Source organism: Castor canadensis, chromosome 11, assembly GCF_047511655.1.
Source record: "Castor canadensis chromosome 11, mCasCan1.hap1v2, whole genome shotgun sequence".
In the NCBI taxonomy this organism is placed as follows: domain Eukaryota; kingdom Metazoa; phylum Chordata; class Mammalia; order Rodentia; family Castoridae; genus Castor; species Castor canadensis.
The window spans coordinates 45,041,559-45,066,691 of record NC_133396.1 but is presented as its reverse complement, the minus strand read 5'-3'; the positions used below and the strand labels follow the sequence as shown (position 1 = coordinate 45,066,691).

At 40.0% G+C, this 25,133-nt stretch overlaps 1 protein-coding gene across 1 annotated transcript in view; it reads right to left on the bottom strand.

The window, feature by feature from the left end:
* Efcab5 (EF-hand calcium binding domain 5) overlaps positions 1 to 25,133 on the bottom strand; it is a 110,258-nt gene that overhangs the window by 11,497 nt on the left and 73,628 nt on the right. Inside the window, exons 12-19 of the mRNA XM_074046512.1 lie at positions 22,875 to 23,164; positions 17,177 to 17,346; positions 16,390 to 16,618; positions 14,707 to 14,859; positions 8,721 to 8,824; positions 6,182 to 6,435; positions 4,399 to 4,676; positions 3,645 to 3,741 (exon numbers count right to left, since the gene is read on the bottom strand). Of these exons, the coding sequence (XP_073902613.1) occupies positions 3,645 to 3,741; positions 4,399 to 4,676; positions 6,182 to 6,435; positions 8,721 to 8,824; positions 14,707 to 14,859; positions 16,390 to 16,618; positions 17,177 to 17,346; positions 22,875 to 23,164 (1,575 nt within the window). The remainder of the gene's footprint in view (positions 1 to 3,644; positions 3,742 to 4,398; positions 4,677 to 6,181; positions 6,436 to 8,720; positions 8,825 to 14,706; positions 14,860 to 16,389; positions 16,619 to 17,176; positions 17,347 to 22,874; positions 23,165 to 25,133) is intronic.

Genomic DNA, 25,133 nt, shown 5'->3' with positions numbered 1-25,133 from the left:
AGGAAGCTGGTGGGTTTCTTGACAGATGATTATAACTAAGGGTCTGTGGATTTTTAGGTGCTTGGAATTAGGTTTGAAGAGAAGGTATGGCCATGTGGCAGAAACACACATTCTAGACATCAAAGTGATTCTGGTCAGACAACAATGAGGGATGGCTGTTCTTGCCTCTAGGCCTGAGAACATTTCCCATCAGGCAACATCCATCCAAACCTCCTGGGAGGGAGCCATGGGACAGATCTGAGGCATCCTGCAGAAAGACCAGGTGAGGCTGGCAGCAGAGGTCCAAGGGGGTGGGGACAACAGAACCTACAGAAGGTGGTCAGATCATCCACCAGGTAGAAGAGACCAACTATGAAGAGCACCCAAGGCAAGGTAACAGAGGATAGTAGGTTATTAATATCTGCGAGTGAGAAGTAAGTCAGCAACATGCATACACAAAGGCACAGCCTGAGGACCAGGCCTGCTGAGCAAAGCTGCCCAGGGCACCTTCTCAGATGATTGCCTCAATCTATAGGCAGGATACACTTCCTGGAGTGCTGCCAGAAAAGAAAGTACTCCTTTCTCGAACTAGGGTGAAGAGGCTGAGTTGACTGTAGAAACGCTAATACATACAGTATTAGGCATACACCAGCCTTGGTTCTGTTCTCTTGGTAAAATCATTTGTTTAGAAGGCTTGGTGGGTTGGGAGCTCTGCCATATAGTCCAGCAGAACCTATAGCTACTGTTGGTGGCATTTCATGCTGGGTGGGGTCATTGTAGGAGCCATCCCTACAGCTGCTAGAAGGTCAGGCAAACTTAGAGCAGCAACAGATTGCCCTGACAAACATGGAGCTTAGAAATTTTGATATAATTGCATATTAATGAAGAGAGAATTGACATCTGGTGGCTTAAACATTTTCTTGATTGCTACAGATCACGTTAAGGGCTTGCTGGTAGTGATAGGGGAGCCCACGGGTTATTGGCTTCTGGCTCAGTCCTGCTGCTAACTGCAATTATAATTCCTGCCACCTGAGGGCACTATTAGAAAGCAGAAAATGGCGGGTGAACTTGATAGTCAAAGGTGCTCAGGAATTAGCCAGGATAGTTCAAAGTGGGAGCAAGCCCAGAAATAGAAATTTGCATGTGTTCTGAAGTAGAGGAGCAGTATTTGATAACAGAAGGTAGTTATTTTAGGCAAATTGGAGGCAGAGCCCAAAGAGAGTCCCTTGAGGCATTGGTATAATGCTACAGAAGGTGCCTTTGGCCTTTCTGTAGCTACAGCTGGGCCTACTAAGGGCAGAGGTGTGTCCAATCCTATACACACCTGCAAGGTGGAGAGTGGAGAATCCTGCTTTCAGCCTCTGTTCCTGTCTGACAGAGGGACTGGATAGGACACTGGTGGGTGTCTGAGTCCTTGCCAGAAGAACATCACTCTGAAAGGACATGAGGAACCTTGGCAACAGTATCTGGCTCTAGGTGGAAGGGCTGGCAGGCTGGTGGAGACCTAAGTGGAGTAGGGACTCAGGAAGATTATCAGTTTTGCAGACTGGTCCCATCCCTGCACCTCTAGCAGAAGGTGCTTTTCTTCTTTTCTTAAATTTTTCCTACTTTTATCCTGTTATGCTAAAATAAGTCCTTGCTAAAACTTCCCCCAAAATTAAACAATCTGGTCACACATGGGGATGCTGATGATGCTGGGGCTCGTGGCAGGAGCTAAATGTACCCCAAAAGGAAGAGCAGCAACTAGGTGGGGCTGAGTCTGGGAGTTAGACAGGTCAGGAACACAACATAGAAAGATTTCTTCCAAGCTTTTGAGTCCTCAGTGAGCAGTGAATAAGTACTCACTTTTGTTGCTGTTGTTAGTATTGATTCCCTGGAATGGCACCTTTGAAGAAGGTATTCCTGTAGCACCTATGGACCAGAGGTTCCCATGAATGAGCTCAGAGCCACAAGGCTACAGTGGAAGTCTTATTCCAAACAGGAATTCTAAATATGACTCACTTCACTCATGATCCACATTGTCTCATGTTAGCTCATATGTGAATCTCGTGTTTTCTTTATTCTCTAGCACTCCCAAATTTCTGGGAGCATGTCACCTTTCTAAGGCAGATGATCTATCACATCCATCTACCTGGCTCACTGCTCCACCACTCCTGTGCTGCATGTGCCCACTGCCTGAAGAGTGAAGCCATCTTCCCTGGGGTTGCCTTTTCCTTTTTCTTGTCCTAGGACTCTCTCTGGGTCTGAGCCTCTCAGTCTAATGTATGCATCACAGAAACCTGCAACCCTCTGGTTTGGTCTGGAGTCTCCACAGAGAGTACAAGAGGGGGAGGGGAAGTGAAGGAATCAGTTTAAGGAGCTATTTCTGAAGTCATTTTCTCAATTAATGATTAGATTTTCCTAAGTAGCAAAGAAGAAACAGACTTTGAATGCATCCTTACTGGTTCACTCACATATACAGTAGCCCAAGGTGTCTGGTGAGGGAATACACATCAGTGGAGGAAGTGGGCTTAGACTTGTCTGTTTACTTTCAGATGTGGCCTACTTCTGTGGCCAAATTGCTTATCACCTTCTTCAACCTGAGAGCTTCACTGCTCTACAGTCCTGCTTATTCTCCTCCTCCAAAAAGCCTACATTACTGGTCTATATACACTAGTGATCTTTTGGTTCCTTTGATTCTTAATTGAAGCTAAAGATAAAAGCACCCGAAGGGAGGGCAGAAGAGGAGGGTAGGTGCAGTAGTTTGTGCTTGTAATCCGAGCTACTCCAGAGGTGGCCATCAGGAGGATTGAGGTTTGAAGCCAGCCCAGGCAAAAAGGTAATCACCCCATCACAGTTGGTATGGTGGTGTCATCCCAGCTATGTGAGAGGCATAAATAGGAGGATCTTGGTATGAGGCCAACCTGGGGCAAAAAACACAAGACTATCTGAAAAATAACTAAAGCAAAAAGGGCTGGAAGTGTGGCTCAAGTGGTAGGGCTTCTGCTTAGCAAGATCATGAGTTCCAACCTCCTAGTATTCAGCCTTTTTGCTCAATGCTATCCTCACTGCAGCCCCTGCTTATTTGTTTTTAATATTTTTATAGCCTATAATAGTTGTACAGAGGGTTTCATTGTGACATTTCCATGTATGCATACAATGTACCTCAGTTATGTTTGTCCCTTCCGCTATTCTCCCTCTCCCTTCTTAAAATGACTTCAGCAGGTTTCAATGTTCTATATTCATGTATGTATAGAAAATGCAATGACCATATTCACCCTTCTTGTCTGTTTTTTGAGACAGGGTTTTGCTATGTTGCCCAGGCTGGTCTTGAACTCTTGGATTCAAGTGATCCTCCCACCTCAGCCTCTTGAGGAAGCTGGGACTATGGGTATGTACCACTGCACCCAGTTTCTTTTTTTTTTTAATGAATAGTGCACATGTAATCAATAAGTAGGAGACAGACACACTTTTGAATTCTCATGTGTGGTACAGACAGCATCTTTGGGGGGAATATAGTAGATTATAGACTGTGTCCCTCCTTTTATAAAATTTAAAATCATTTCTATTTTCTTCTAAAATTCAATTTATGAGTCATTTGCTTTACTGTAGGAAGAGTCTCTTAATTACAATTGTGTTTTATTGCTGCTGGTATAGGTTTAGACTATGATTAAGTAGAAATTTACCTCTGATATGTTCATTAATGAGCTGTAAATTCACTTCCTCCTGGAGAGCAGTTGGATCAAAGACACAGATATGCTCAACTAAATATCTGTTAATATACTGTGAACAAAGAACAAAAGAAAAGTTATAGGATCACTAGCAAATAGAAATGGTCACTAGTTCACATAATTCCATTTATATCAATTTTTAAACAAACAAAACCAGTTTCTGAAGGGTTGGGGAGGGAGGAGAAGAAAGTACTAGAGGGGGGTGAATATGATCAAAGTATATTATAAGCATGTATATATCACAGTGAAATCTCCCACATCATATAATTAATTTGTGCTAATAAAATGTAGAAAGAATCCCAATGTATGGTGTTAGAAGGAAATCTCATGTTTATGTTTCAGGTGTGTGGGTTGGGGGACAGGGGTAAGATGTCACTAGTGTTCTGGTTTTTATGTGTGTGGGGGGTGGGACAGGAGTTTGAACTCAGTACCGCTTAAGCCACACCTCTCAAGTACTGGCCTTGAGAACTATTTGCCTGGGCTGGCCTTGAACTGTGATGTTCCCGATCATAGCCTCCAAAGTAACTAGAATTACAGGTGTGACCCTCCAGCGCCCAGCTATGTTCTGCTTCTTAGCCTAGGTATGGGTCATGTGGATGTCTTCATTATGTGAAGATTCCTGCATTTGTACACTTATGAGTTGTGTTGTTATGACTTGGGTACCCAATTTGTGTAAGGCTATTAACAAGTGATTTAGAAAAAAACGTACAAATTTACAAATATCCCAATTTTTGAAGTCACTTGAAAATTCCACGTCTGGATGAAAGAATAAGACAACTGCTCTCAGCACATCATGCACTAGGTTTACGTCAGCCTCCCACTCCTGGGACTTGGTATTTTCAGGCTCTGTCTGGAGGTTGTGGTCATAGAGCAACAGTGACACAAAATCCATGGAATTAAGTCGCTGGAGGCCGTCCTGCAGCTCCTGGAGCATGGTTCGGAAGAAGAGAATTCCTGCCCGCTGGACTTCCCCTAATTTTTCCATCTCTGGAATAACAGGATGACATCTCACATTGCTGTTCAGTCTCATGCATTACCTTTCCATAAGATTCTGAGCATATGACAGTAAACATTTTTTTTTTCAGGCAAACGAAGACTTTGTACTATGCTTTTAAATAATCTTAGCTTCTCTAGCCATGAAATCAAAAGAGAGATGGAATTACAACTAGTGCAGCCCTTAGGAAGGAGGCTTTGAGAAAAGATAAAACCTTGGGTTTTAGATTTAGGCTTTCGTTTGAATACATACTCTCTCCCTTATTAGTTCCATTGTCTCTTTGAATATCTTTTTCTCTTTTGTAAGAATGGGGCTGATCCCTACTTGCCTGGTGAGGTGTGGGAATTAAATGAGATGATATACATAAAAGTGCTTAGTTTTAGGACTTAGTGAATACCCACAAGACACGCATTTCCTTTTCTTTTTGTTTTTCTTTTCTTTTGTTTTTGAGATGGTGTCTTGCTATGTTGCCCACACTGGTCTCAAACTCCCAAGATTCAAGTGATTCTCCTGTCTCAGCCTCCCAAGTAGCTGGTATGGGGCTGGCAGAGTGGCTCAAGTGGTAGAGTGCCTACCTCACAAATGTGAAGCCCTGAGTTCAAACCCCAGTACCACCAAACAAACAAGCAAAAAAAATCCAAGTAGCTGGGATTCTCTCTATGCCCAGCGTTCCTTCTTCTTATCCCAATCTATGTAATGGCTAGAAATCTTTCTGCTTAATCTATTCACTTCATTGTAGCTAAGGGTTTCCATCCCTTCTCCTTTTCCCTGTCTCCAAGCTGGTATTGTGCTAAGAGTAGCATAGGGGATGTGGAATCTCAACAACTGGGGTTTTATCTTGGTGCTGCCACTAGCTTGCTATTGGGCCTTGGATAATCCACTTTCCTTTTGTGAGCTTTATCTTTGTTACCTGTAATGAGACGATCTGATTGCTTAATGTTGTGGAAAGAGCACCTGAATCTACATTCAAATCCAGCTTTCACCCTTTCTTCTTTATTTGGTGGTGCTGGGGTTTGAACTCAGGGAGGGCTTTCTTGATAGGTAGGTGCTTAACCACTTGAGCTAGGCCTCCAGCTCCCACCATTTGTTGCATACTTTCTCTGAACTTCGCTTCCTTCACCTGTAAAATGGGGTATTTTACTTAAATACACCAACAGTTGCTTTATGAGGTTATAGTAAGATTGAATGAAAGAACACATTTGAAGAACCCAATGCATGATGGGGCATTTCAGCATGCTAGATCTACCTTGCCTTCATGAGCCCTTCCAGTTCTAAAACTATATGGTTCTAACCCAGACAGTGTTATTCCCTGCTCTTTGCTTTAATTTGTAGACTATAGTCATCTGGCTAAGACTGGATAATGGAATTCCTTTCACATGGAAAGATCTATCTATTGAAATAATTCATTTTAGAAAAATGTATCCTTCATCCTAGTGTCTGTGATTTCCCACAAACCTATTAAACCCATTAATCCAGACTGACATCACATTCACAGTACCTAAGACAAAGTTTTTCTTTATCTCTCCAGAGAATTCACCCAGTAGTTCATCACAGGCAGCTTGGATCATCTTTATCATTTTCTGTAGATCTTTATACTCCTGATACAGCAGCATTCTCGTGTGGCCAATGTTAACGTCGAGGATCCCCAGAGCCTCTCCTGTTCTCTCACGAAGTGGAATTACTATGTGGGTTTCTCCACAGGTAGAGGCCAGAACAACTTCTGAACTGTCTGTACACTTGAAGAGGAAATCTCTGAAATTCAACCCAGATAAGCACATGGGTATTAAACATCAGCCTGTTCACAACATTCCACCCAAACATACTGTGTTGAACCTACTCACTTCTGTGCCCACCTCACTTCCACCATGGCAGCCATTGCTGTTTCATCTGCCCGGAACACTGTGCCCCTTGATTTCATGTAACTCTGTCCCTCAGCTCAATTCAGCGGGGTGCTTTTCAACTCAAATATCCCTTCTGCAGAGAAGCCTTTCCTGACCACCTAATATAAAGTAGCAGCACCCATGTCACTCTGCATCATGAGGTTCTGCTTCATTGTCTTTATTTATAGCTATACGTATCTGAAGGCACTTGGTTTTTTGTTTGCTTGTTGTTCAACATGGGTTAATTGAATGCCAGAAGGAACGACGAGTGTGTTAGGTCAGGTTCCCTAGAAGCAGAGCCTGAGACAAGGATACTTATGCAAGTAATTTATTGAAGGCATGAGTGGTCGCTGAAGAAACCTGTGAGGGACTGAGGGAAGAAGTGAAGTACAAATGTAATTTCAGCCTGGCCTCAGCCTCAGCCCAAAGGGGAGAGCTGGGAGATCAATTGTACCAAAGAATCTGCTGACCTTAAGGCAAGGGAGGTCTTTTGCATCATCGGATCTAAGTTGCTCTGGATGTGTGGTGGTGGTTTGAGCAAGCCTCCAGGGAGTTACAGTGTGAGCTGTTTGTTACAGGTGAGGTATTGCTGCCTGTAGCAGCACCTACAGCAGCTGGCAGAAGGTGTGATGGGTGTCCAGACAGGGCATCAACAGCGTCCTTCAGTGAGAGACTGAGGTTTTCATGGAAGTATGGCGGATGATGTTTTCTCTAGTGAGGAATAGACACATTCCTTTTAGAGTTGTTCTGAATCCTGTTTGTGTTAGTGATATAATAATGTATGAGCCTGGAACAGGTGGCTCATCCCTGTAATCCTAGCTACCCAGGAGGCAGAAGTTGGAAGGATGGCAGTTCGAGAGGGGGTAGCTGTGGAGTTCTCGAGACCTCATTTCAACCAATAGCTGGGCATAGTGGTTCACACGCGATATCCATGCCACACCTGAGGCTGATGAGGAGGCTTTCAGTTCCAGACCAGCCAGCACCTGTCAACCCAGCTACTGCAGGAAGCATAAAGAGGAAGATCACAGAGCAGGAAGGATCAGGGCAAAAAGAGAGACTCTATCTCAAATAACCAGAGCAAAAAGGGTTTGGAGATAGAGCACCTACTTCGCAAGCTTAAGCCCTGAGTTCCAACTGTAGTAGCATTACAACAACAACAAAAGAATAGATGAGTTATTAAAACTCACAGGGCTCCTGGTTTGGTAGCTCACAGCTGAGCTACCAAACCAGTAATACTGTAATTCCAGTATTGAGGCAGAGATCAGCCTCAATACTCAGCGGAGTATTACAGTTCAAGGCCAGCCTGGGCAAAAAGTTTGAGAGACCCTATCTCAACCAGTGGCTGAGCATGGAGGGGCATGCCTGTCATCCTAGCTACTCCGGAAGTGGAGATAGATCAGGAGAACTATGGTCCAAGTTGTCCCAGAAATAAGTGTGAGACCCTGTCTCAAAAATAACCAAGTCAAAAAGGATTGGCGGAGTAGTTCAAGTAGTAGAGTGCATACCTACTCAGTATTAGGCTCTGAGTTCAATCTTTAGTACTGCCAAAAATACAAAACAAAATAAAAACTCATAGGACTGTAAACAAACAAAAACAAGTGATTTTTTGCTGTATGTAAATTTAAAAATATTAAATAAGTTATTAGAATGAGTCAGCATGTACTCATTTTTTAAAAAACTTTAAAATTTTTAAAATTTTGTTTATTTATTTATTTATTTAGCAGTACTGGGTCTTGAATTCAGAGCCTACATCTTGAGCCACTCACCAGTCCCTTTTTTTTATGTTGGATATTTTCAAGATAGGGTCTCTCAAACTATTTCCCCTGGCTTCGATCCAAGATCTTCCTGCTCTCTGGCTTCTGAGTAGCTAGGATTACAGGCATGAACCATCAGTGCCTGGCTATTTTTTATTTGTAATACATTAATAACATGAGGGTATTTCATTGTGACAATTTCATACATTCATACAGTGTACTTTGAACAAGTTCACACACTCCATTATATGTCCTTTTTCTCCCTTTCTCCCCCCTCTCTCTTCCTTCCTCTTTCAAACAGTGTTAGCGTGTACTAACAAGAGACAGAAGCTGTGCCTTTCAGATTTCCTATCACAGTAGGGAATGTGTTCTGGCAGTCAGAGAAAATGGACATGTCTCCTACCTGAAGATGCATAACTTCCTGGAGATGACAGGGGGATTTGTGTGGATTTCTGTTAGACCCATCTGCCCTGTAACCATCATATCACGTAAAATGTAGTCTGTCACCTTAAAAGAGAAAGAGATTTCATTAGGCAGGAATAATTACACCTCCTCTCCTCATTAAAGCTTTTGGGGATAGATACATAGAGGAAATTTAGGAATGTTTAGATGACCTCTAGCTTTAAAGACACTGACATTGTACTTACTCAGTATTATTAAGGAACAAAGTTTTCCATAACAGAAAATTTTCTTTTATCTTTTTTCTTTTTGCAGTACTGGGGTTTGAACCCAGGACTTACACCTTGAGTTACTCCATCAGCCCTTTTTTGATGCTTTTTTTTTGAGATAGGGTCTCTCAAACTATTTGCCCATGCTGGCTTCCAACTTCGATCCTCCTGATCTCTGTTTCCTAAGTAGCTAGGATTACAGCTGTGAGCCACCCATGCCCAGCTAAGTAAGTCTTGGTCAACAGGCTTTTTTTTTTTTTTCTTTTAGTAGAGACCAGTTTATTTATAAGAAAACAATATTAAGATAGTCTGTAAAATACCATGCTAAACTATAGCAGAGACAAATTCAATTTGGAGAAGTAAAGTGAGCTTTTTATGTACTCCCTTTAAAATAAAATAACTGTTGGAATAAAAGAGAAACTATGACAAAGGAATCCACAGGGCTATATGCTGAATGGTGCTCTACCAATCTCTTTAGATGAAAAGTGTTTTCAACATTATGCTTGGTGTCTTAGTCTGATTTGTTGCCAAAACAGAATAAAGAAAAGAAATCTATTTTCAAGTTCTGGAAGCTGAGAAGTCCAATATCTGCCAAAGGCCTTCTTGCTGCATCATCTCATGGTGGAAGGCAAAAGGGTGTGAGGGGGTTTAGGATTAAATTTGTAGCCTCCAGCCTTTTATAACCAGCATTAATCCATTTTGAGAGTGAAACCCTCATGACCTACACACTTCCCACTAGCCTGCAACAATCCCTGCATTGGGGATTAAGTTTCTAACACATGTTTTTTTGAATACATTCTAACAACAAGCACTTGGCAAACTGTTAAGATCATCCCACACTGGCAAGTAGGCTTCTGGCTTCTTTCTGAGTTTCTTTCATTGTTTGTTATTTGATGTTATACATACTAGACTGAAAAGATTTTTTAAAAAACATCTTACCCTAGCTATGTTTCTAGGTCTGGTCTAAATCTTTAGCTAAAACAAATTCCTTTCCTGTTTTTCCATCCCCAAATGGTAATATATTGGCCACTCCTACTGTAAGATCAGAAGCACAAATTAGAAAATAAGGGACTCATAATATGCCTAAATGTGGCACTCAGAAGACTGAGGCAGGAAGACTGAGGCAAGTTGGAGGTCAACTGGACTGCACAGTGAGACCCTGTCTCAAACACAAGCAAATCAAGAAGCAAAATAAATAAATAAATACAAATGTGAATGTACTCAGTGCCACTGAATTGTACACTTCTGATTTGTTAAAATGACAAATATTATTCTCTGTATATTGTCATAATGAACAACAGCAAAATAAAACATCCTATCCAGTCTCAGGGTTTTGTGTTTTATTTTGTTGTTTATTTATTTATTTATTAATTTTAGGGGAGAGGTTGGTAGCTCACTACTTTTTTTTTTGTTTGTTTCTTTGTCTTTGACGGTATGGGGGCTTGAACTCAGGGCCTCATGCTTACTAGGCAGGTACTACGAATTGAGCCACTCCACCAGCCCTATTTTGTTGTTTATATGATAAAATATACAGAGCATAATAATTGTCATTTTAACAAATCAGAAGTGTAGAATTCAGTGGCACTGAGTACATTCACATTTTTATTTATTTATTTTTGCTTCTTGATTAGGGTCCCACTATGTAGTATAGGTTGACCTCCAACTTGCCTCAGTCTTCCTGTTTCAGTCTTCTGAGTGCCAGGATTACAGACATACTACCATGTGTTACACAACATGTGTGTCTCGTGGTTTTAAATATCATTAATTCATTAACCTGGATTTCCCCCCCAAACACTCAGCTCATATACCAACTCCCAACTGCCTATCCAGTATCTTCATTGGGATGGCTAACAGACATGTGAAATTGCATACATACACACACATTTTGGTGGTGTACTAGGGTTTGAACCCTAGACTTCCCACTTGTGCTGGAGCCACGCCTCTAGTCCTCAAATTATATTTTTAAAAATCTTTTAAAATTTAGTAGTAAAAATATTTTACTTTGTATTAATTTCATTGAGAACAATTGAATTCTTTCATGTATATGTATTGTTTGCATGAAATTTTTTATTGTTGCTTTAAAATAGACTTGTCCTTTGCTTACTTTCCTTTTGGATTAAAAAAACTTATTGATTTGTATATTACAGTGTTAACACTTTGTCAGGTATATGGAAATTTTTCCCCAGATTGTCATAGCAATTTTATTTATTTTTGTGGTAATGGGGATTACTTCCTTAATTGTTCCAGCCTTTGGTGTAAGCATAGCAATCATTTCCCACACTCAAACTGTAAATTTTCTCTTAACCCTTATGTTCTTAGCTACTCTATGAAGATTAAAATCCTTTGTCAAGATTTAAAAATTCATGTTGGATTGTAGGTGTGAACCACCATGTCTGGCTACATTCCAGGTTTTGTATGCATGTGTATACTTTTTATTATTAATTTTTTTTAATCAAATGTGAAGTCATCCTCTGCTTAATACTTTCAATAGCTTGTTTCATACCATGTTTTTTTTCCCCTATGACATTAAATAATTACTCCATTTAAAAAAAAAAGAATTAGGACATGGAGGTAGAAGGGCCATTATTCTGCCTAGCATAGTTACCTATTTAATAAGTGCATTACTCAAAGGAATAGTTAGACATAGGTGCTTTGGAGTGATAAACTGAAATAGCCTGAACTTTATTCTTTTTCTTTTTTTTTTGTTTTGGTGCTGGGGTTTGAACTCAGGGCCTACACCTTGAGCCACTCCATCAGCTCTTTTTTGAGAAGAGTTTTTTGAGACAGGGTCTGTAGAACTATTTGCTAGGCTGGCTTTGAACCGCGATCCTCCTGATCTCTTGTTTCCTGAGTAGCTAGGATGACAGGCGTGAGCCACTGGCGCTGGGCCTGAACTCCAATTTTAAGAGAATTCGAATGTCCTATTGCCCTCATTTATGGTTATCAATAGAGCAAGATACTTCCTTTCCTCCATGACTCTGTACGTTATAGGAATATGGGCATGAGATGAGGTAGAGTATCTCAGAATGTACTTTATAATTTGTATCAGTTGGGGTAGCAGAAAGAAACAGATGGCATGTCAAAACTCAATAATTTGAGGAGCTTTTTATAAAGGCACTATTTATGAAGGTTTGGGCAGTGTTTAGAATCCTGATCTAGTAGCTGTTATCACCCTTAGCCTCAAGAGGCAAGGGGAGGAAGCAAAGACCAGAACCTAGAGAAGATAGCTGTATGGGGAGGACACCTGACTAGAGAAGAGGTGGCCTTAGAAGAACGCAGCCAGCTCATAGCAACCTGGCAGGAGGGAGCCAGAGCTCAAATAATTCAAACTCAGTCTCCTCTGCCTTTCAATTTCCTGTTAGTGACTTTCACTGGACAAACCAAACAGAAGCCACAGGGTCAAGTAGCCCATTGATACTGTTTACAGTTTGAGGTCCAGGGCAGATGAGAATAGAGGAAAGTGGATTTGAAGGGGCTGCAGAAGGGTAAGGGGGAGGCTTAGGAAGTTATGATAACTTCATGCTTGAAAAAAGTTATCCCATAGCCACATTCAACTATTTTTAACACCAAGAGCTCACCATAGTGCTTTGTCCCTAGGCTAAAACCCTCACTATAGCTGTGGGTAGGCTGTTCTGGTCTCTGTTCCACAGAGACCTCACTCAAACTCTGGCTTTTTAAGTGGACTGCCTCTCCCTCTCCACCTTTCAACATGGTCTTCTTCACCACCATAAGAAAGCCCTGGGTCAGGTGGACCATGACCCTTAGGCTTTGTCCACATTGTCACAATTCTGAAATTACATGCCATGGAAGTCATGCTTCTGGCTGACTGCTTTGTATTACTTTGGCCTTTTGCACAGTGCCCTAGGTGTTGTTTTCATTAAGGGCCCTCAAAGTTGCTTCCGAATTCTCCCCAGACCCTACACACTGTGGTCCCACTGCAGCAGTGGTCCATGGGATGGAATGGACTGTTCCAGATATGAGAACATGTGGAGGCTCTCACTGTCACTCCCAACTCATCCTGCCCTCACAAACAATGTCAATGACAAGGTATTCTCAGCTTTCCTACCAAACATGGCCACCTTACAAGACCTCTGTGATTCTACTTTCTAAGGCCAGGGCTTCATCAACTTGGCGCAGTCACTGAGGGAGGGAAGCAGAGGCCTTGGAGGGGAGAAAAGAAGAAGCAAGGAGGGAAGAGGAGGGATGCCTGCTTCAAGGGACTGGGAGACAACCAAGGTGATGCCACCACATGATCAGGCACCTCACAGTCATTTAGCTTCTTTAAAAAGAAAAGACACCAGTCAGGCATGAAGGCACATGACTGTAATCTCAGAGATGTCATGTGGATCTCAAGTTCAATGCCAGCTAGAGGCTTTTGAGATTGTCTCAAAAGCAAAATGAAACGCCGGGCACCATTGGCTCACACCCATAATCCTAGCTACTCAGGAGACAGAGATCAGGAAGATCGAGGTTCAAACCCAGCCCAGGCAAATAGTTTGCAAGACCCTATCATGAAAAACCTTTTACTGGTTTTGATGGAGGCCCTGAGTTCAAGGTGAAGGCCATGAGTTCAAGCCCCAGTACTGCAAAAAAAAAAAAAAAAGCAAAATGAAAACAAAAGGGCTGAAGGCGTAGTTCATGTGGTTGAGCTCTGACCTAGCAAGGGCCAGGCCTTGGTTTCAATCACCGACAGGGCAGAAATAAATAAATGAATAAATAAATAAAATGGAAGACATCTTTCCATCCATTCTCATCATATGGACAAGTAATGTTAAAGTATAAAGAAGCAAAGTAAACATTCAGCAAAACTTCCTCATATTATACACAGAAAGACTTAAAAAACACCCCATATTGTTGTGATGTAATTATGTCCTTCTGAAACAGCAGCCTCTCATCCCTTTCCACTTCACTCTTATAATTCTGGTAGGTGTTGCCTCTTTGGCTATACCTCAGGATGAGTCAAAAAAAAATTTTTTTTCTTTCTTTGGCTTTCGAAATTGGAACTTTTTACTGGAAGCATTACTAAGTATCTGCAGAGAAAGCCCTGAGGAGAAAAACCATCTTCAGCTAGAAGGACAAAGCCAGTGTGCAAGGAAGCTATCATGAAAAGTGGGAGCTGGTGGCTCACACCTGTCATCCTCGCTACTTAGGAAGCAGAGATCAGGAGGATTGCGGTTTGAAGCCAGCCTGGCCAAATAATTCGTGAGACCCTATCTTGAAAATACGTAACACAAAAAGGCTGGTGGAGGAGTGGCTCAAGGTTCCTGAGTTCAAACCCTGGTACCACACACACACACAAAAAAAAGTAAAACTGGGAAGACAGAAAATATGAAAGAGCCCTCATGATCTTGAACCCTGAGATCTAGTCATCCTGGAAACCAGCTTAACTCTTGTTCTTTCTTCATCTTGGTCACAAGAGCCAGTCAGTTCTCCTTTTTGCCTAAGGCAGTTGAGATGAATTCCTATTACTTATGGTAAAGTGTTTTGAGTTGAGGTTCATGGGAAATATGCCTCTAGTTACCTCAATGTCTAACTAATATGGTCGGTTTGCTTTGTTGTTGTTGCAGTGCAGGTAATCAAGTCCAGGCCCTTGAGCATGTAAGATTAGTGCTCTACCACTGAGGCACATCCCCTTAATATGGTTTTTAAATATTAACAAGGCATTAACTTCCAGTAACTCTGTTATGTTGAAGAAGTCTAATACTGCCTAACTTTGCCTACCTGGTCTGGGCTGGGCTCAACAAAGTATGTAGTGATGGAGGTGATTGCAGGTGTGATGTTGAAGAGCCAGCCAATGCCAGTGACCACAGTATGTAGGATGTGCTCTCTGCTGTGGACATAATGATAGGCAGTGCTAAAGACACTGGCAACACCCTGTAAAGACAGAAGATTGAAATTGCATTTTCTTTTTAAAATAGTAATTGATAATGCATTAATTAATTATTCTTTAAATTCATAACAATCTACTTCCTGCAATTTAGTTCAAATCAGTTCTCAAAAGGTAGCGTTCCAGGTTCTACTATGCAAAAAGGATCATCAAGAAATCAACAGTATAAAGAGAGATTCATGTAACTTTTTATGGTTTATGATAATCATCCAGTAAAATATGTGATATGTGCTATCATAGAATAGAGTCAGAACAACAAGATAAGCTTTGAAATGAGAAAAAGTAGTTTAAAAGTCAAGATTCTAGCTCTGGGAAGATGGCTAGGAAATGCCCAATATTAATTTTTGCATCTATGGCCACTGCCATCAGATCAACAGTACAGGACATACTTGCTTCCAAGGTCCATGCTAGTTAAATGGTCTTCGTTTAGGCATAAAGAGACCTTGTTTCATGGAGAAGTGATGGGCCATCCATCTGTGTTATTGTCAAGAAACTCTAGGAACCACAAATTCTTCAAAATCATATACACACACCTATAACATACATACACACCTCACTCAGGACTTCAGTCATCTAAGGACAGGCCAGGAGCCTTTATCACCAAGTGCTAGAGAGCCAATTTATAATTCATTTGGACATGTTTACTAACAAGACTATAAATGTTCACCTACTGATAACTCCATACTCCTCCATTTTATTCCTTAAATGTTTGTCTCATATTCATTTGACATAAGAATGAATCTTAATAGGAAGATGTCCAGAGAAAGAAAGTCTCTCACTTTCCTCAGTTATCCACCCAATAAATAGAAAAAAGAAAATTAAAAATAATGATAAATGAGCCTAAAGAACCAAAGTTTACCGGGGAACAAATGACAAGGGCACAGCAAGTTTCTGACTTGCTGCCACTCCACAGTTCACTGGACTCTGTAAAGGCTTTACTTCTTCCTTCATTGCAATTTCTATCCACAAAATGAAATCAAAATGCTTGTAGAAATGGTCTAGTTATTTCATAGTTTTAAAAGTCCCTATCTTTTTTTGTGATCTAATTTGAAAACATAAATACCCAAAAAAAATTTGGACTTTTTTCCTTATTCTTTGTCCTCAAAAATTATAACATTAAAATTAAGAGCGGTGGGGAAGCATGTCATATTTAGCACCCTTGGTGGAAAACATAGAGAATTTATAGGTAGCACTATTACTAAAACATATTAATATCCCTTCTAAGGGTTTTTAACTACTTTGTTGGTCTTAGTGGTTTAATCACTGGAATTCTATTCCTATGAGTAATGCTATGAGACACACTAACATAGATATGCAACTAAGGCTGAGAATCCTTTCATAAGAAATGCGGAATCTCTCCAAAGACTGACACACACACAGGGAACAAGGAGCCAGCATAAGGACATTATCTATATACGTAGCTTTGACTGCCTCTGGCTTTAGGTTTCACTTCTGAAGAAGTATAGAAGGAGAGGTCATCATATTATTGTGCTTGAAGATTTGTATAACTTACTTACCTGATAGAATCTGATCTCATGAGGAAGGAAGATGTTTATTTCACGGGGATCTCTAAGAGTATCAACAGCCAAGACCCCAAAGATCCTCATGTGTTCATCCTGAAGAGGCAGAGCCAGGAATGACCCATTACGATCATCCTCATTGCGGGAATTGTTCCAGAAGAAGATGTTCCCATGGTACTGAACTTGGGGAACATGGATTGGCACACCTTCATCCACAACTGTGAAGCTGAGGAAAAGGAATACAGAGATGGGGGGAAAGACACAGAGGGAGGCTTTATGTTAAACCCTGCACTAAACTAGATCAATTCTCATCCACAATAATGGGCTTTATATGTAAGAGAAGTGGACTCAGATATGATTACCGGTTTGGAGGGCCTAACTTGAGGAAAAAGAATTTAAAAACAATCTTAGGGGATGTAGCTCAGTGGCAGAGCACTTGCCTGGCATGTGGAAGGCCCTGAGTTCAATCCCCAGTACTACAAAAGAAAAACAAATACAAAAAAAATCTTAGCTCTTAAAGAGGGAACACATATAAGCCAGATGCAAGAGATATAATGAGCTGATATTGTGAAGTTGAGTCCGTACATGGCAAAGCATTGCCAAAGTGAGAAAGATCAAATAAAATCATCTAGGACTGGAAGCTCAGAAGTTCCCACTCTAGAAGCACTGGTGACTTGAGACAGTTCTCTCTGGAACAGCCCACTAAGATTTGTATGCCAGTTTACTTCAGAAGGGGAGTTACTTTTCTAGAAAGATGAAACCAACCTCTTCAAGACATTCTTACCTGATTCCCTTCATGTCCCGGTAGAGCACTTTATTTAGTACAAATGGAGCATCATCTAGGGTACAAGCCACATTCCTCAAGAGAACATTTCCTCTCTCTTGCAGTAGCAGGTTTTCTTCTAAGAGGGAAATGTGAGCACTGATCTTCTTATTGCCATGGGCTTCAGCATCCTGTGGCAGAATGTTTCCGACTGTGTATTTGCCAACAAAGAAATCTGCCAATCCCTTCACTAACCAATAATTTCATTTTCCTGAATGCAGATATTACCATTCATGGTGGGGCACAAAGGGAGGGTGACACACAGTTGTCCTCCAAACCTGAGTTTCAGGGAATGGAATGGATTTTCCTTTATGCAACTAGACTACTTTACTGAAAACAAAAACAAAACAAAACAAAATCTCAAGTCTAGTCAAATTTAGAGGCTTAAAATTTAGATTCCTTTGAACCATTATCATGTTTTCTGGGTTTCAATAAAAAGTATTGATTTCAAAGAGATGGAGCAAGAAGATACCTTCACTGGGCATTGGTGGCTCATGCCTGTAATTCTACCTACTTCAGAAGCTGAGATCAGGAGGATAGAGGCTCAAGACCAGCCCAAGCAAATAGTTCGAGAGATTCCATCTCCAACAAAACCAGAGCAAAATGGACTGGAGGTGTGGCTCAAGCAGTAGAGCACCTACTTTGTGAGCACATGCTTTGCAAGGGTGAAGCCCTGAGTTAAAATCCCCATCCAGAAGGTGTCTTCATTTCACTTGTCTCTTGGTCATCTAAACATGCGAATGTGAAAAAAAAAAAAAATCCTGTCAAGCAACTCAACATAGTTTGGCTATTTGCTCTATGTCACTTCAGGAAAGAATTTCCTGGGGCCTAAAACTGCAGACTTTCTGAAACTACAATTTCTAATTAAAATAACTGAAAAATCTCTATACCTAACTTTACATAATGAGCAATATTAACACATGTGTTCAATATATCCATCCATAAACTGGGGACATGAGAGACACATTCCTTGATATTTTTCTCTTCTTTCTATGTATTTGGATTTGCTTTTCATGCCTTTCTTTTTTTCTTTTGCCTTTATTTTTCAGAGATCTATGAAGTAGTTAACAAATATGTAGTAAGGTTTCTCTTCAAGTGCCACAGAGCTCAGAAGCAAGCAGAATCATGCCTCTTTTTCTTAAGTGGTCTCCTAGTCCTGGTTGTACCATTTCCAACACTGCAAATTTCAACCATTCAGGAGATGATTCATTCCAATGAGAAAGTGTTGCTATTTACCTGAGATAACTGGCACAGGTTTCTTGGATTAATGGAATCTGTGATGTATGTAGAAGACAGCTGTGCTGTTTCTGCCTGAGAGGAGTAGCAACCTAGCATTTTCTGAAGAGATGGCAAGGCTGTGGTCAGCGGCTCCTCATAACTGTGTATTCTAAGTGGCAGGTTCTAAGAGTCTAATAGTATTAGCGTACCTAGATTGCCTAGCTTGCTTCCAGGCAATGGCTATGATATACTGTGTGATGTTGGATTCCACTTTGTAATGAATACACGGTTTAAATAGTTCCTTAAAAAATCAATGACCAAATCAATGACCTAACGATACATCTCAAACTCCTAGAAAAACAAGAACAAGCAAATCCCAAAACAAATAGGAGAGAAATAATAAAAATAAGAGCTGAAACCAACAAAATAGAAACCAAAAAAACCACACAAAGAATTAATGAAACAAAAAGTTGGTTCTTTGAAAAAATAAACAAGATCGATAGACCCCTGGCAAACCTGACTAAAATGAGGAGAGAAAAAACCCAAATTAGTAGAATTAGGAATGCAAAAGGGGAGATAACAACAAACACCATGGAAGTCCAGGAAATCATCAGAGACTACTTTGAGAACCTATATTCAAATAAATTTGAAAATCTCAAAGAAATGGACAGATTTCTAGATACATATGATCATCCAAAACTGAACCAAGAGGAAATTAATCACCTGAATAGACCTATAACACAAAATGAAATTGAAGCAGCAATCAAGAGTCTCCCCAAAAAGAAAAGTCCAGGACCTGATGGATTCTCTGCTGAATTCTATCAGACCTTTAAAGAAGAACTGATACCAACCCTCCTTAAACTGTTCCATGAAATAGAAAGAGAAGGAAAACTGCCAAACACATTTTATGAAGCCAGTATTACACTTATCCCAAAACCAGGCAAAGACACCTCCAAAAAGGAGAACTATAGGCCAATCTCCTTAATGAACATTGATGCAAAAATCCTCAACAAAATAATGGCAAACCGAATTCAGCAACACATCAAAAAGATTATTCACCACAACCAAGTAGGCTTCATCCCAGGAATGCAGGGGTGGTTCAACATACGAAAATCAATAAACTTAATAAACCACATTAACAGAAGCAAAGACAAAAACCACTTGATCATCTCAATAGATGCAGAAAAAGCCTTTGATAAGATCCAACATCATTTCATGATAAAAGCTCTAAGAAAACTAGGAATAGAAGGAAAGTACCAGAGGGAAGAAATGAACCAAGCCTTGTATGCACATATGAATAATAAATGAAAAATGAAAAAAAAAAAAGAAGGAAAGTACCTCAACATTATAAAAGCTATATATGACAAACCTACAGCCAGCATTATACTTAACGGAGAAAAACTGAAACCATTCCCTCTAAAATCAGGAACGAGACAAGGATGCCCACTATCTCCACTCCTATTCAACATAGTACTGGAATTCCTAGCCAGAGCAATTAGGCAAGAAGAAGGAATAAAAGGAATACAAATAGGTAAAGAAACTGTCAAAATATCCCTATTTGCAGACGACATGATCCTATACCTTAAAGACCCAAAAAACTCTACTCAGAAGCTTCTAGACATCATCAATAGCTATAGCAAGGTAGCAGGATATAAAATCAACATAGAAAAATCATTAGCATTTCTATACACTAACAATGAGCAAACTGAAAAAGAATATATGAAAACAATTCCATTTACAATAGCGTCAAAAAAAATCAAATACCTACGTGTAAACCTAACAAAAGATGTGAAAGACCTCTACAAGGAAAACTATACACTTCTGAAGAAAGAGATTGAGGAAGACTATAGAAAGTGGAGAGATCTCCCATGCTCATGGATTGGTAGAATCAACATAGTAAAAATGTCGGTACTCCCAAAAGTAATCTACATGTTTAATGCAATTCCCATCAAAATTCCAATGACATTCATTAAAGAGATTGAAAAATCTACTGTGAAATTTATACGGAAACACAAGAGGCCACGAATAGCCAAGGCAATATTCAGTCAAAAGAACAATGCAGGAGGTTTCACAATACCTGACTTCAAACTATATTACAAAGCAATAACAATAAAAACAGCATGGTACTGGCACAAAAACAGGCATGAAGACCAGTGGAACAGAATAGAGGACCCAGATATGAAGCCACACAACTATAAGCAACTTATCTTTGACAAAGGAGCTAAAAATATACGATGGAGAAAAAGCAGCCTCTTCAACAAAAACTGCTGGGAAAACTGGTTAGCAGTCTGCAAAAAACTGAAACTAGATCCATGTATATCACCCTATACCAAGATTAACTCAAAATGGATCAAGGATTTAATATCAGACCCCAAACTCTTAAGTTGATATAAGAAAGAGTAGGAAATACTCTGGAGTTAGTAGGTATAGGTAAGAACTTTCTCAATGAAACCCCAGCAGCACAGCAAATAAGAGATAGCATAGATAAATGGGACCTCATAAAACTAAAAAGCTTCTGTTCATCAAAAGAAATGGTCTCTAAACTGAAGAGAACACCCACAGAGTGGGAGAAAACATTTGCCAACTATACATCAGACAAAGGACTGATAACCAGAATATACAGGGAACTTAAAAAACTAAATTCTCCCAAAACTAAAGAGCCAATAAAGAAATGGGCAAGGGAACTAAACAGAACTTTCTCAAAAGAAGAAATTCAAAAAAAAAAAAAATAGTAAAAAAAAAAAAAGAAGAAATTCAAATGGCCAGAAAACACATGAAAAAATGCTCACCATCTCTAGCAATAAAGGAAATGCAAATTAAAACCATGCTAAGATTCCACCTCACCCCTGTTAGAATAGCCATCATCAGCAACACCACCAACAACAGGTGTTGGCGAGGATGCGGGGAAAAAGGAACCCTCTTACACTGTTGGTGGGAATGTAGACTAGTACAACCACTCTGGAAAAAAATTTGGAGGCTACTTAAAAAGCTGGACATCAATCTACCATTTGATCCAGCAATACCACTCTTGGGGATATACCCAAAAGACTGTTACTCCAGAGGCACCTGCACATCCATGTTTATTGCGGCACTATTCACAATAGCCAAGTTACGGAAACAGCCAAGATGCCCCACCACTGATGAATGGATTAAGAAAATGTGGTATCTATACACAATGGAATTTTATGCAGCCATGAAGAAGAACGAAATGTTATCATTCGCTGGTAAATGGATGGAATTGGAGAACATCATTCTGAGTGAGGTTAGCCTGGCCCAAAAGACCAAAAATCGTATGTTCTCCCTCATATGTGGACATTAGATCAAGGGCAAACACAACAAGGGGATTGGACTATGAGCACATGATAAAAGCGAGAGCACACAAGGAAGGGGTGAGGATAGGTAAGACACCTAAAAAACTAGCTAGCATTTGTTGCCCTTAACGCAGAGAAACTAAAGCAGATACCTTAAAGCAACTGAGGCCAATAGGAAAAGGGGACCAGGTACTAGAGAAAAGGTTAGATCAAAAAGAATTAACCTAGAAGGTAACACCCACACACAGGAAATCAATGTGAGTCAATGCCCTGTATAGCTATCCTTATCTCAACCAGCAAAAACCCTTGTTCCTTCCTATTATTGCTTGTACTCTCTCTACAACAAAATTAGAAATAAGGGCAAAATAGTTTCTGCTGGGTATTGGGGGGGAGAGGGAGGGGGTGGAGTGGGTGGTAAGGGAGGGGGTGGGGGCAGGGGGAGAAATAAACCAAGCCTTGTATGCACGTATGAATAATAAAAGAAAAATGAAAAAAAAATAGTTTCTGGGTTCCTGGAGATCAAACCCAGGGCTTTGAGCATGCCAGGCAAGTGCTCTACCATTTGAGCCATGCCCGTAGTCCTAAAAAGTGCCTTTTAAAACTAACTCCCCAAACATTATGCAAGGGAAATATAAACAAAACTGTTTACACATCTTCTTACTGCTATTTTTCACTATCAGTCTATTGTTTATTCTTGTTTTATTTGATTGTCATCCCAAATGAAATTAGAAATTCCAAGCTGGAATGTAGTGGTGTGCACTTGGATGGGGAGTTTGAGACTGGTCCAGGTAAAGGTAGCATGAAATCCTGTCTCAAAAACAAAATAAAAATGTGCTTGCAGAAGGCCCTGGGTTCAATTCCCAGTACCACTCACACACAAAAAGAAATTCCAAAACATCTTTTCTGTACCTTTCCTCTCTGTTTCTATCTTGCAAACCAGCAATCATTCCAGGTGCGTATCACTTAGGCTCTGGGTCATTTGTAATGTGTTACAATGAATAAAACATTGTTTCAGCACCCAGTGATTTGTTTTTGCAAAGAGAATTACATGTGCTCCTCCTCTGCAGCCCTTGAAATATCATCTACTATGAGGAAATTTCTTTTTTTACATATCACTTTAGAAGAAATACCTGGGTGAGGACCTTAAAGGTCTCAGTGTACACTGGCTCCAGGGACACACCACTTGTCTCTGCAGCATATTGGATTTGATGTAGCCATTTCCGTCTCGCACAATCCCTCAGACTCTCAATATGGCTTCTTTCTAAAGTATCCATCAGAAATTCCACAACACTTTCTAGACTTTGTTCTTCATTGCCCCTGAGTTCAGACACAACTAGTTCTATGTATTTCTGAAATTGCTTTGAAGACAACCTCACTTCTTGATCAGGACGTGGCTTTGGAAACTGGATGTGTAGTTTAGCTAAAAGATATAAATGCGAAACCAAGAACTTATCAAAAGTTTACTCATGGGTATGGGAATTTTTATCCTCTTACAGGAAAGCTGAAGACCTTAACAATTGCTCTCTGCAGAAAACTGAATATATTAAAGGTATCTCTGAGCCCAGTGAAATATTTTACAGTGACTTCCTATATTAAATTCAACTTGACTCCTATGTCATCTTCTCTGTTTTTGTTTTAATTATACTATTTAGCCTGGTGAAACCCCAGGGTCTACTTTGGCTCCTTTCTACATTTAGTCTTCCACATCCAATAAACCACTTAATCCTGTCCTGTTATTCTTTGGCAATGCATCTTGTGGCCACTCTTTTCCATTACTACTGTCATAACCCCAAGCCAGCTTTACCACTTTATAATTGACTTACCAGTAGTAAATGCTCAATATACATTTGTAAAATTAAATTAAAACATAACATGCAAGGGGATTAAGAAAGAGTTGTGGAAGGGGTGAATTTCATCAAAGTACATTACATGCATATATGGAAATATCACAGTGAAACCCCTTTGTGCAATAATTTATCCTAATAAAAAGATACAACTTGCATTATACAGTTCACTGGTTTGAAATCTTACCATATTTTGATCTAGTCTGTTTCCAATCATATCTGTCCTAATACCACGTAGGAATTATTTGCTCCAGTATGCCCATTCTACTCGTAGTCTCTGACCATGTCTTGCAGATTTCTGCATCCACACCTCTCTTTTTTAAACTGTGCAATGATGAATCTGCCATCAGACCTAAACATTACCAGTAACTTCCATCTTCCACACTGTTCTGCTCTGTTCCATCCCCTGCATTCTCACACCCCTTACTAATATTCTGAAATTTGACTTTTTCTCTTCTTTTTTCCCCTATAGTGTTATAGTTGCATAAAAATGCATGTGTTCCACACACATAATTCTAAACAATATACGGTTTAGTTTTTCCTGTTTGTAAACTTTAGAAAAGGATATTAAGTCATATGTAGATTTCTGTAACTTGCATTTTTAATCCAAGAGTATGAGCTATCCATGCAGTTCCTGGAGCTGTGATTCATTCCTTTTTGCTACTGTATGTCATTGTGTGAATACAGTATCATTGATTATTTATTCTCCTGGCAATGGATGTTTAGGTTGACTCAATATTTTGTCCTTAAGAACAACACTATGAACATTTTTATATGTGTCTCCTGTTGCATATGTGCAAGTTTTTTTTAACTTTTTATTAGAAATTAATAAGTCACACCCTTTCTCTTTAAAGTATGGTTCCTAGGTCCCTACTTCCTCAAAAAGTCCTCTACTGTGATTTCTCCTTCCCTGAAATAGTATCCCTTCTATATCTTTTTTTTTTTTTTTAGGTACCAGAATTTAAACTCAAGCCTACACCTTGAGCCACTTCACCAGCCCATTCTTGTGATGGGTTTTTTTGAGATAGGGTCTTGCAAACTATTTGCCCTGGCTGGCTTCGAGCTATGATCCTCCTGATCTCTGCTTCTTGAGTAGCTAGGATTATAGATGTGCGCCATTGAACTTGCAATCATTTTTATCATGTATAAGCTTCTCATTTCTGTATTTGTCTTTTTTCGTTATTGTTTTCTTTTTTTTTTTTAAAGTAAGAATGGTATTTTTGTTTTATTGCTGTGCTGTGTGGGGTTACATTGTGACATTTACAAAAGTACTTACAATATATCATACTTGAATTTACCCCCTCCATCATTCTCCTTTATCCCTCTTCTCCCATCATTTCTGTATTGGAACATTTATTGATTTCTGCTCTTTAGCATCCACTTTATCTTTCTCTTGGTGGTGGTAGCTCTAATTTTGCTTTGAGAAAACCACTCCATTTCCTTCTCAGTTCATGTGTTCGAGTGGAGTTCCAATCATAGTTCTGGAGGTAGAACATGCATCTTAGGCTTACACCAGTCAGGACATTCAAGTCCTAACCCAGAGTG